Raw genomic sequence first — 12721 nt, 5'->3', positions numbered from 1 at the left:
TAAAATATTTATTTAGATCCTACAGTTTGCTTGGGAGCGGGGGAGGATTTCGAAGAATGTGGCTCACAATGTCCTCTTACATGCGATAATTATGAAAATCCACCAAACTGTAGTTCAATTTGCAAATCAGGTTGTTTCTGCAGAAAAGGTTTAGTTAGAAATGATGAACAGGAATGTGTATTACCTACTTCTTGCAACAAGATTGAAAGTAAGTAACTTTTAATTTAATTTTTTGTTTGTACACAGCAACCCGACACGTCGGCGATTGCCGGGGGATGCATCCCGAAAGGTTTTCTATGGGAAGCTGGTCCTATTTATGTATTGCAAACGAAAAGAAAACCCACGACCTACCTGTGTTTAATGGTTTTCTCCACTAGGTCACTTGTGAACTGACTATTCATGAATTATAAATAAAGCTAATATAACTTTTTCCCACATTTTCGTTATAGATCCGACAGTTTGTTCGACGGGAGAAGTTTTGGATGAATGTGGTTGTGAATCAAAATGTACTGGAATACAAGGTCAATATGTCCGCGAATGTCCTCCACGGTGTACTATATCCTGCGCCTGCAAGAAAGGTTTGGCTCGACACCCCATAGATGGCACTTGCATTAGGAAGAGAAGTTGTCCAAATGTTCATCAAACGTTGAAAAATGCAATTTAGTCATAATTTATTTGTAAAATTTCTTAATTATATCAAAGTCTAAATAAATTATTTAAAGAAATTTTCAATTATTGAGAATTTATAAGGAATGCAAAAATAAATAAAATGCAAATTCAGATATCCAAATTATTAACATCTCATATAATTTATTTGAAAAATTAAAAAAGTCTCGAAGTATTATATTTCATGTCTGCGAGCTGGCGTGAACGAAAAATGGTAACTAGAGTACCTAGATTATCAGAGTAGAGCAGACTCTAGATGCTTATTAGCTACTTACTTTTATTTTAATAAGAAAGAAATTATTCATAAATAGTTAAGGTATTTTTAAGCAATATAACAACAAGCTCAATTTTGGCTGTTGTGGATTAAACAGAGCTAATTTCAATAAAGTAAGCGAGGCCAGTAAAAGATAATTGGAAATATACTGTATACAAGTTTGATAATATTAATGAAGCGTGCAATGTCATTTTTCTCTAAATAAGTTTTATTGAAGGAATAGCCACTAATTGACCCGAGGCACGTGGTATTCTACATGATAGTCTTTGCTCTTATTTGTCAGCAGGGGTGCAACTTGAAAGTAGGAAAGAGTAACGGAAAATAGTACAGCCGTCGCTGGCACTGGACGTCAAGATCAAACCACCTTTATTGGCTTAAGATGCTTCCATAAGTTGCTCCTTTGTATTTCCAATTAATTTACATACATTTTTGATACCTTTTCACTAACCGGGATAAAATTACAAACAGGCTGGGACAAGTCGTACAAAAACCTTTGTCAAATTTTTTTTAAAGACATGAAGAATGAGCAAGTGGATAGTTTGTCTAAGTTTATCTTTTGTAGGAGGTAAAAACCATCCATCCCTACCATCTGTTGCTACCTGGAAAAAAATACTCATTCTATCTAACGAGTAAGAGTGCGGAGTGATTATTGTGTTGGTATTACTATATAATTAAATAACATAAACAAATACAAGATATATTACAGCTTATTAATATACCTTATGCAAAGAATAAATGTTATATACAGTAGACTCATACATATCCGGCTTCCCATATCAAAAGAATTAATATGGATGTTATATGAAGATTGATCAAAAGAAATTAAAACGTTGTTAATGCAATATAATAAAGCAAAAGAACCGAATCGATCAACAATGAAAAATATTCACGCAATGTTTTCAACACTGTTTTTTCTGACATTTAGACATTTTAAATTCTTAACTCACGGAATATGTATTTTGAAAGCGCACAGACTTTACATTTATAAACCATTAGGCATTTTATACTTTATAATATTAAACTAATGGAATATATATTTATACAGAAAAGTAGGTCGAGCATGCATTAGTTGATTAATAAATATATATTTATACAGAAAAGTAGGTCGAGCATGCATTAGTTGATTAATACCAATCAATAGCAACTTTATTTCAATGTTACTTTCCAGGCTGATATATATACAGTTCCCTTGTTACATAACAAGGGAAAGTGTTGGAATCGTGTCAAATTTGATCATCCGGGTTTTGTAAATCTCCACATTTTGAGACCTCGTGAACCCAAAAAAAGAGAAAAAATAGCCTAAACCTTTGTATAATAGTCGAATCGGGAGTAGAAATTAATGTTTAAACCAAATTATATATGTATCCGATATTATTATAATAGTCTATGCCTTATAATACGTTTAAAATGGCGTTCGAATAAGCCACAATGATGTCAAACAGGAGCAAAAATAGTTCATAATTTCTAATAAAATGAATTATTATTGCACTTTGTTGAAAACTAGATTAAAATGGAAAATATTTTTCAGTATCTAAAATGAAATTATACAGTAATTTCAGTTGTTAGATCATCAATTTATGTATATTTTACATCAAATATATTCAAAGATCAGTTTACTGTATTACAAATTATATGCAGAGTTTCAATTAAGAAATAATAAATGTTACTACTATTGTGTTCAGACTGAATAATGAATACCAAACGGTCGATTGCTGCATTTTTTTTTACTCCTACAATCTAAAAATCTATGGTTTATTTTAGTAAAATTCTGTGTTTGTATCAAATCAAAATATAAGTGAAAAAATAAATCGAAATTTATCTTTATTGTATTAAAATAATTTTAAGAAATAAGGGTGAATTTCGGGACATTCTTCTTTCGGTATACATAAACCATTTACAGGATGTCGAGCCATATTTTCCTCACAAGAGCAAGCTTTGGTGCAATTATTCGGACAGTGAAGCGTATAATCTTCCAAAAAACCAGTGCATTTATTTTCACATCCGCAATTGTGTAGGACTTCTCTTTCTTTACATACTGTAAAATTAATAAAATTATTAAAATATTTATATACTTTTTGTTGATGGTTTTATTCATACTCACTTTTGCTACAGTGTTTAGGTAAGACGCAATCTCCATCCATATCTCTTACGAGTCCTTTCTTGCAGAAGCACCCAGATTTGCAAACTGCGGTGCACGTGGGAGGAGATTTGTAATTTTCGCATGTTAATGGGCAATCCGTTCCACAGAATTGATATTCTTCTCCCGGACCTATACACACTGGGGGATCTGTTTAACAAAAATATTTTATTCGAATCATTTTGAAGTTTTAATTCAATTAAAAAAAACGCAATATAAATTAGTTACTCGTGCATTCCGCAGGATAGATGCAGGATTGATTTTCCGAATTTGAATCTCTAACAAGATCTTCTCGACAAAAGCATCCTTCGACGCAATTTAATGGACATTTCATTGTTTTGCCATAGTTTTGGCATGTCGGTGGACAAGCGGATCCACATAATTGATAATATTCATTGGGTTTACTGCAGTTAAATCCTGGTCCAGTTTCTGTCCAGTAAAATTACTTTAGATAATTTCGAAAAAAAATAAAACTTTCATAATAAAAAAAATGTATCATGTTCTTTTATAAGAGATTTCTTACTTTTAGGGCATTCCTCTTTAGGGATACAATTCCAGTTAAAATCCCTGACAAATCCTTTCTTACAAAAGCATCCTTGTTGACAATATTTTCTGCGACACCAATACATAGAGGGATCGTTGATATTTTCACAGGTGAGTTGACAATAGTCAGCTTTGCCACATTCGCTATATTCTTCTCCTTGTCTATTACACACGGTTGGATCTAGCAGAATGTAAGATGAAGAATTGGAAAGTTATTTACAAAGAAAATATGCCAATTTTTAACTTAAAAATAAAATATTGTGTAATTGATCTTGTGAATGTCTTCATCCTATTCTACTCTATGCAACATAAAAACTTGCAATTCTAGTTGAATGTTAATATCGTATCTTTTTAGGAATTATTTGAACTCATGATATAGAACAGTAGCCTATATCTGAAAACTATAATCGATGGACCAGTGTCTATCAATAACTTTTTACAGTGCCAGCCTGTAAAAAGTTTTCAGAGGAAAACTCTATAATATTGATAATCATGCTTTACTACAGCATTTGTATATACGCACCTACATATAAATATACTATAATATTGAATTCTCGGACCTTCTGGTTAATAATACAATAATGTGTCAAAAATATTCCCGATCTACACATCAGTTAGTTTGAGAAACACTGATATAGAATTTAAGAAATTCGATTATATATAGATAAAATTCTTACTTGTACATTGTGTTGGCTTGATACAGTCTCCATTCGAATCCCTAACAAACCCTTTTTTGCATTGGCAACCGCTTTCGCATTGCCACCAATCACATATCCTTTTGGTGCCATAGTTTTCGCATGTATCGGGACATACTTCCTTACAAGTCGAATATTCTTCATTAAGACCGCAAACTTCTCTTCCTGTAATAGATTAGTATGTAAAACCATCTATCTCTATGCAAATCTCAAACATATTACTCACTGTAAGTTTCACAGAGAGATTGTAATGGGAACAAGATACAAAACGAAAGAGCGATAATCATGATCTCTTACAAATACTAACACAATCTAACAAATACATGTTATATGTTATATATAATAGCATTCATGTGCAACGTCCGGAAAGAGGTTGATGGCCAATATTGTTAAATTTACATTTGCAAATTAATGACGTCCTGAAAATCTATTTTTAAAGGAAGTATTTCCTTTGTTACATTAATCATCAGTTTAAAAGTCTATGTAATGTAGAGCAAATCGAATAAATAAAATTTATATAATTTTCGATAACTTCTCTGAGATGATGAATATAAAATATCATTTGAAATCTTAATTTCTTATATAAACGAAGTCTGAAAATTGATATATAAATTTCAATCTTTTATCCTGTTATATAGGGTAACTCACGGAAAAGTAGCCCGCCTATAGTAGACATAAAGACATGAAGAATGAGCAAGTGGATAGTTTGTCTAAACGGATGATGTCAGACGGATGATCGGCAGATGGGTGGAAGGGGATTCACCTCTTCCAATTCAGAGCGAGGCACCTGCTGGATATAGGAGGCGGGCTACTTTTCCGTGGGCCACCATGTACTTCAACACGTAATTATGCAATATAATACAGTCGAACTTCTAACAACTTTGGAGATTATTTGGTGGTGTATGCATACAAAAGAACCTTCATCCGATGGCTATTTTATATGTTCTCGTTAGTGGCCTTTGTTAAGCAGTTTCATTACAATATCTATTAAAACTTTTACTAAATTTATAAACTTTGAATGGAATGTAAAATTGATTACTTCAAAGTTATAATTTTGCTTCTTTAAAGTAATAAAATTTTACTTTAATATCCAGAAGTTATCCTGAAGACATTAAATTTCTATAAATTGGATCTTTACAAAATCTCAACATATTCTGGATTTATTGAAATCCTAGATTTGCATAATTAAGTATGATTTTATTAATAACAAATATTGCAAACACAGAAATAAAATGACGATTATTTGAATTTTTAGGCAAAGACAACATGATTTTAACTATTTAGTTGTTAAAATCTATAGACTACATTGATTAATTAATAAAACTATTCGAATAGTAAATTCATATATAAGAGTATTGTATATTGGATTGGATTGATGGAATAAGGTAGCGCAACACTTAGGACATCTCCCGCAAAATCTGTATGAACTGGTTCCTATTCTTAAATAGGTGTTAGATATATGAAGAAAACGCACTTGGCCAGCCACAAACTCTAGACCAACTTTTAGTATTGAGTGGTTTTGTTCATTGGCCACTGGCGAAAGTAATTATATGTACTGTATATACTATATTTAAAGCTAGAGACAATCATAAAAAATCAATGTTATAATTTCTACACGATTCTTGAGTTTTAGTTTAGAGAATTCGAACTGTCATGTAAATTGGAATTTTAGATAACAATGATTAAAAATGATGCTGGTAATTAATCATTTTGAATTTTTATTTTTGTTATGACACGAATCTACTTTTTAATAATTTAAATAACAAATTTTTTATTTAGCAATTCATNAGACTATCAAGTTTTTTTTTATTTGTTATAGGAACATCGAAATCGTTATCCACTATTATCGAAGGTGAATCGTTACTAAACGATGGTTCTGCAATTGTAGCGTACGACATCTTAAGAGAATTAGTGGTACCAGGAACTACTGTAACAGCTACGCAGATTTTCTTGAAATTTTGTCAGATTGCTTTAGGTGGACCAGCGCTTGGTTTTATAGTCGGAAAATTAGCAGTGTTCTGCCTTTCGCATATATTTAACGATGCCGTTATTGAAATCACAGTAACGTTAAGTGCTGCATATTTGACATACTACCTTGCAGAAGTTGTTTTACATGTTTCTGGATTGTTGGCAGTTGTCATTTTGGGTGTTGTTATAAGTGCTGAGAAAGCTAGCATTAGTCCCGAAGTTGAAGGATTTGTCCACAGGTAAAGCCTTCAACTAATTTTTATAATACTTGCACTAAAATATTTGTTTATATCAAGATAAAATTTATTAACAATTGTCTAAATCATGTTTCTCTTAAATTTTACAGATTTTGGGAGATGCTATCTTACTTTGCAAACACGGTAATTTTTATAGTAGTGGGCCTAGTTATAACAGAAAGAGCAGCAAGTCATATAGAAGAACAAGATTGGTTTCATATTTTAGTGACATATGTTGGCGCTACATTTTTCAGGTACATACATTTTTCATGATAATTTACAGTTTTAAATTGTAGACATATCAATAAATATATGTGTATATATATTTTCATTTAGATTAGTAATGATAGTGCTGTTTAGTCCTCTACTCTCTAGACTCGGTTACGGATTAAAATGGCAAGAAGTAATAGTTATGACTTGGGGAGGTCTTAGAGGAGCAGTTGGTCTAGCTCTAGCCCTATTAGTGGCACAACAAGAAGGCAATATTTACCTTATGCCCAGAATTAGTTGGGCATAAGGTAAATATTTATATCCGTGACACGTCTAAGTTATAAATTATATCATAAATTATTCTGCAATTTGTTTTACTTCAGTAACATTATCTCTAAACTTTTTTTTCCTTATCTAATGACAAACGAGACATTTTTTTTATTAAACTTATAATTATTAGTTGGTTTCTGAAATCCTTCAAATTAAGAAAAATACATAATTTTTGAAATTAGATCCTAATACATGTTGCTGGAATCGTGACATTGACTCTACTGTTTAACGCTACCACTATTGAGCCTTTGTTAAAATTGTTAGGTAAGATGATATTAGGATTAACATAAGGGTGAATGGCAATAAAGTAAAAATAAACTTTTTTTTATTTTATAGGTATGAGTGATATTTCACATATTACACGAGGTAATATGGCTATTGCTGTACAACATTTGAAGGAAGTGAGAGAAAATTCATTACACGCTCAGAGAAATGCACCGCTTGTTGCTGATGCCGACTGGAAGTTTATTGAGAAGTTTACGATTATCGAAGATCCTTATGGAAGAGTTACTAAGGTAATATAAAATATGAAAGGTTAGTTTTTTTTTGCAGGTTGGATAACAGTTAATAATAATTCTATTTGCAGAAGGACGAGGATAATATGACCTTTATTCCTTTGAGACAAAGTACGTGTCCAGATTGTAATAGTTCTCACGCTGTAGAGCCTAGTCCTAAAGAACTTGAAGAAATGAGTAAAGAAGCCAATTTGAGAATGTTAGCTGCTCAGAAAGTAAACATAATAAAGATATTTTATAATTTAAAAAATTGTTTGAACCACTCTTAATTAATATAATTTTACAGGTGAGTTATTGGAGACAGTTCAATCATGGTTTATTAGGACAAGACACAGTTCTTGCTCTTGTTGGAGCTGCTGATGATGCTGCTGATAGAGGAGGGTATGGAGTTAATAAATTTTACTATACATTGTTTTAAAAATAGTTTAACGCTAACATAATAAAATCATTCGTAACAAATAAGAAATTTTGACAAAAATAGAAATACTACAGTGACACATCTTTTGTTTAACCTTTATTATTCATAAATAATCATACTAGGTATAGCAGGGTATGGCAAATCCTCTTCGGGCGTATCTAATCCTAGTTGTCGTGAAGGATATTATTATTACCACACTGGCACTGATGTTCACCGATACCAATTACGGCAGATAATAGCTTATTGAATTAGATCGTGGAATTTTACGTGGAATCGTGAAAGCAAATACCACCTCCCTTTAGCATTTTACTAACATCGTTTGAATAAGATATAAATATACTTTATAAGCTAAAATGTTTTCTAGTTGAATGATCCAGTACGTGTATTTCTTTTCCAATGAAAAATTATGTTGCGAATTACCAAAAAAAAAAAAAAGAGATTGTGACAGAAAAATTTGATTAGAAAAGAAATAAAAATATCGTACAGAGCCTCTCTTATACCAGTTCCTTCTTCCATTTCGCGCAAAGAATTTTGAAATTCCCGATTCTTGGCTACAAGTTCATATGATTGTTCAATGTTTTAACAATGTCCGATGACGATAAATGTCCATTAGTAATCGTACTTCGAAATAAGTACTGTACATCGGTAGCAGTGTTTAGTTTTGCACTTCTTCCAAATTCAGATTTATAAATTTAAATCTCTTTAAGAATTATTAAAAGACAGAAGTAACTGTTGATTATGCAAAATATATTAAATTTAATTCAGTATAAATCACTTCTAATAAATAAATATACTTTAAAATGTAATAAAGCAATTTTTTAATGTGATGAACATAAATTAATTTTTAATTAATTAAATTTTTTAGGCATTTATCCGTAGAAATTTAAGATATCATTGGCAAATTAGTGGCATATATACCTGTTTGGTAAACATAAATCTATCTTTATTTCAAATTTTTAACACTTAAACTCCTTCTCTAATATATAATTTGAATTGTATTATAGATTAAACTCTTAAGACATCGCATTACACCCCGAAATCAAACGCAATCCGAAAGAAAGCATATAAAGGAATATCACAGACATCTTAATAAATTGGTGACAAGTCATATCTTTCAGACATTTGTGTATTTGGTTCTATTCGTTGATGTTATCCTGATAATTACGGAAATAATATCGTATGCCAATCCACAAAGTGTTAGATATGGTTTAGGAATAAGTGGATTAATATTTATTAACTGTTGTTTCGTTGTATTTTATGTCTTCGACATGGTCTTGAAGGTAAACAGAGAATATCAGATACAAAATTTCCCATTAAATAAAACATTAAAAGATATGAAATGTTCTCTCATAGGTTATCGGTTTAGGATTTTTGAACTATTGGAACAACCATTGGAACAAACTCGATTTTATAATATTAATTCTTCAATTAGCCGATATGTTCATAGATATATGTTTCCACTACTGTCAACGATATGACACTCGTCCCACGACTTACCTTATTGTATCAAGAAGTTTTAGACTCATTAGGATCACAAGAATATTTAGAATATTCAAGGTGAGTAAGTTATCTTGTCTTCTCTAGTGTTTATTCAACCTCGACTGATGTTAATATTTTCTTACAGTGTTTGATAACTTGCCTTGCTAACTTCGTGGACGGTCGTATTAACGTGCAATTTTACGCTGGGTTTGATATATGTTGTGGGTTTTTAATCGGCCAAGAAGAAGTAATGAAAGTGTTAGACTCCATATCTAGCTATCCACCCATTACTAATCAGTTGAAGAAGATTTGTGAAGAAACTAGACTGCAAGTACGTCTTTGCTCTCCAGATGATTTATATCAGGGTTTTATTCTATATCTCGTAAATTATCTTTAACTTTTTTTGCTTCTTCTGTAGATTTTAAAAGAACTTTCTCAACTGCAAGGAGAACATCCGGGTGTTGCTGTTGCTGTTAAAACTCGTCATGCTTCTCGACAGACTCTTAATGATCTAGGAACGGAATTAAACGGATTAAAAGAATTGGGACTTCTAGAAGATGGCGTTTACATTAAATTAAATTCGGTAAGTAAAGTTAAATTTTTAATAAAATTAAGATCTAGTTTCAGCGAATACAATTGTATAAATAAAAATACAATTTATGTAATAATAATGTATTCGCAACGCCAATCTGTGTGTCCGACTATAAACATGAAAACTATAAAACTTATAGGAAAATATATTTTACTCCCGTATAATAACATTTTTAAACTTTCATATATTTGGTGGCTTAACTGCCATTAAATATGCAGAAATTTCATTTCAACTGTATGAGAACTCTCAAACTGACAATGATCAACTCTATCAATAACGCAGCAAACCTATTACAGTATATCTAGATTTTTGGTCTTTTAAACGACTCTGTAAAAAGCTCTATGTATTGTATAATTCATATTATATTATTGTACATTATGTTGTCCATATTACGTCGTCATGTTTCACATTTGTTGGGCTTAACTTTACTTAAATAAATAAATATAAGATAGCTGTCCTGGTAAAGGTATGAAAAAGAGAGGTATAGAGAGATGAGTGAGGGATAGAGTGGGGAAGGGGAGGAAGTGGGGTAGGATAGATGGAAAGTGGAGGTAAAGTTCGGGATCACATTTCTGTCTCGCATCGCACTTATTATAGAAAACAGTCGTTGATACAAATAATTTACAGATTGCCTTTCCGGCTAGACGAGTATAATAGTGATATACAGTGCTATATTTACATGGCAGTGGCTTATCACCACTGGTAATCCCGACAAAATGCAGCTACTACACTAATAATACGATACATAAATGGACAATGATTCGTTAATAGAGGATCTGGGTGACAAAATCGCTGATTAGAGCGTTACACAGAGGATCGCAGTTGCTTCCTTAGATCAGTGCAAGAGAAGCTACGCAGGACACCGTAGTTAACACCTACAATGTGCATGTTCGTGGTTACACAGAAGCAGGTAAAGAAGACCAGTGGTCAGATTCCTCAGTCGATCGACCGCATTGCTGGTGACGAGAGTGATGTTCCCTCAAGGCTAGAGGCACAGAGAGTCTAATAGCAGAAGGATCCATGCGTGTTGTTTCAGATGGAGTCCGGAGAACTGGCTAGATTTGATGTTAGGCAAGAGTTATACTTGAAAAGATTATTAGAGTTTACGAATTTGGTGAACCTCTCAAAGATCTCTTGATTCTCACAGAGGGTGTTGGGTTCAGGAGGCCAACGGAATCTCTTCCGTGGACAATGGTAGATGAGCTCCTCCCGCTGGCTATCATACAGCGTACAGTGAAGGATGTAATGCAGAGACGCCATCACAATTACATCTGTCATTATTGATCTTTTTGAATCTTATATTGTTGTTACTTCGCGGAGAAACCTATTTCGCATAATTGGTATAACTTTTTTTTGTATTTTGTGTAAGTAAATAAATAATAATGCTATCACGTTTTGATGAACCAAGATGGCGGCAGCTGGCTTCAAATTTTGATTGGTAGACATCACCTGTAATTCTTAAGATTTGAACTGGATATGCTATGCTCCCGTCTCACCACTGATAAAACATTAGAATAGTGTTTTCTTCTAATTGTTGAGTAACTTTAAAAGACAATTCAATGTAGCGTTGCATTTAAAATTACAAATTACTTGGTATGAAATTATGATTAATTTATCCTTGGAGTTTTCCTCCTCTTCTTAAAAATGAAGTAATGCTAATTACACGATTAATAATTCATAAATTCAATCTTACAGGATTTAACTATTAATTATTTTTTTGCCTCTATGTCCTTACTTTTATTGATTTCTGTTTTTATTCTTGTCTACTTTGGACTTTGTTTATTAATAGGACTTATTACACTGCTTTAGTTTCCGTACAACAAGTAGAAGAGAACTTAGAAAAATCAAAACAAAATATCAGGTGAAAATAAAGATATTTTATTTTGATTTTTCTAAGTTCTTCTCTATTTGCTATTCGGAAACTACACCAGTATAATAAGTCCTATTAATAAACGAAGTCCAAAGTAGACAAGGATAAAAACAGAAATCAATTACAGGATTTACATTTTGATATTTTTATGTAACGGTTTAAATTTAAAAATTATATGCTTAAAATTTCCAAAGTTTAAGAAAATGTTTACGTATTTTACATAAGTATGATTATAAAATCCTTGTAGGACTTTAATAAATTTAAATGTCCCCTTGGATCAGTGGGCTTCCCAGCATAAGAACACTAACGAGTAGAAAGATGGGCTGCAATTCTTAATCATCTTTAAATTTAAAAAAAAATCACGTGACTTCCAATCCAAACCGGAAGTTTACATAATCGAGGTCCCTAAGCTTTCAATAACTGGTCTCTTAGTAGTGTCTTGCCCCATTACATCATATTTCTGTTAACAATTGAGTCATGCCGATAATCTATGTAACTCCGTTGTGGAGAAAATTTTGAATTGAAATCATGTGACTTTCTGTCCAATCCGAAGTTCGTGTATAATTAATCGGGGCCTCTGATCGTAAGCTTTCCACATCTAGTCTCGATTTTCATCTATTTAATTTCGTTCTCGAAATTAACAAAGAACACATACAGACAGGACGATAGTAGGAATGTATAGGTCTACAATTTAAATACAGTCGACCCCCCTATAACACTGTTGATAATTCCGTTTTATATGAATTCCATGTTGTACGAGTCACTTAGATTTTACAAATACGTGTGTC

The 12721-nt window shown here is 31.9% G+C and overlaps 4 protein-coding genes across 4 annotated transcripts; 3 read left to right on the top strand and 1 right to left on the bottom strand.

The window, feature by feature from the left end:
* Positions 1–12: 12 nt before the first annotated feature.
* On the top strand, positions 13–696 carry LOC111616317 (von Willebrand factor-like; the record flags this gene model as incomplete). Its single annotated transcript, XM_023357743.1, has 2 exons — positions 13–208; positions 450–696. Coding segments are annotated over 2 exons (411 nt in total), but the record flags the coding sequence as incomplete, so codon positions are not given.
* A 2073-nt stretch (positions 697–2769) lies between these two features.
* Positions 2770–4602, bottom strand: LOC111616316 (mucin-6-like). Its single transcript, XM_023357742.1, has 6 exons — positions 4542–4602; positions 4298–4480; positions 3601–3801; positions 3306–3506; positions 3042–3227; positions 2770–2975 (listed from the first exon to the last, which is right to left on the bottom strand). Exons 1-6 carry the CDS (start codon positions 4600–4602, stop codon positions 2770–2772), a joined length of 1038 nt encoding a protein of 345 aa, XP_023213510.1.
* A 1391-nt stretch (positions 4603–5993) lies between these two features.
* On the top strand, positions 5994–7000 carry LOC111616315 (sodium/hydrogen exchanger 8-like; the record flags this gene model as incomplete). The annotated part of the gene is made up of 4 exons (XM_023357741.1): positions 5994–6012; positions 6135–6522; positions 6630–6773; positions 6856–7000. Coding segments are annotated over exons 1-4 (696 nt in total), but the record flags the coding sequence as incomplete, so codon positions are not given.
* A 22-nt stretch (positions 7001–7022) lies between these two features.
* LOC111616314 (sodium/hydrogen exchanger 10-like) lies at positions 7023–10052 on the top strand. The gene is made up of 10 exons (XM_023357740.1): positions 7023–7037; positions 7242–7323; positions 7396–7574; positions 7646–7789; positions 7861–7955; positions 8858–8917; positions 8997–9272; positions 9346–9549; positions 9617–9802; positions 9890–10052. Exons 3-6 carry the CDS (start codon positions 7398–7400, stop codon positions 8877–8879), a joined length of 438 nt encoding a protein of 145 aa, XP_023213508.1. The 5' UTR covers positions 7023–7037; positions 7242–7323; positions 7396–7397; the 3' UTR covers positions 8880–8917; positions 8997–9272; positions 9346–9549; positions 9617–9802; positions 9890–10052.
* Positions 10053–12721: the final 2669 nt, after the last annotated feature.

The sequence above is a fragment of the Centruroides sculpturatus genome, unplaced genomic scaffold (genome assembly GCF_000671375.1).
Source record: "Centruroides sculpturatus isolate CEXI.00-Female unplaced genomic scaffold, Cexi_2.0 scaffold3166, whole genome shotgun sequence".
NCBI lineage: Eukaryota > Metazoa > Arthropoda > Arachnida > Scorpiones > Buthidae > Centruroides > Centruroides sculpturatus.
Note: the sequence above shows the minus strand (reverse complement) of the source record. Positions and strands in the feature narration are given on the sequence as shown.

Excerpts from the sequence above, each read along its gene's own strand:
- LOC111616314 (XM_023357740.1), top strand. The coding sequence starts at position 7,398 with ATGAGTGATATTTCACATATTACACGAGGTAATATGGCTATTGCTGTA. Across the intron at positions 7,575-7,645 it reads CTTATGGAAGAGTTACTAAG|AAGGACGAGGATAATATGAC; the intron begins GTAATATAAAAT and ends TTCTATTTGCAG. Across the intron at positions 7,956-8,857 it reads GATGCTGCTGATAGAGGAGG|GCATTTATCCGTAGAAATTT; the intron begins GTATGGAGTTAA and ends TAAATTTTTTAG.
- LOC111616316 (XM_023357742.1), bottom strand. The coding sequence starts at position 4,602 with ATGATTATCGCTCTTTCGTTTTGTATCTTGTTCCCATTACAATCTCTC. Across the intron at positions 3,507-3,600 it reads TAAAGAGGAATGCCCTAAAA|AAACTGGACCAGGATTTAAC; the intron begins GTAAGAAATCTC and ends TTTACTGGACAG. Across the intron at positions 2,976-3,041 it reads ACCTAAACACTGTAGCAAAA|TATGTAAAGAAAGAGAAGTC; the intron begins GTGAGTATGAAT and ends TTAATTTTACAG.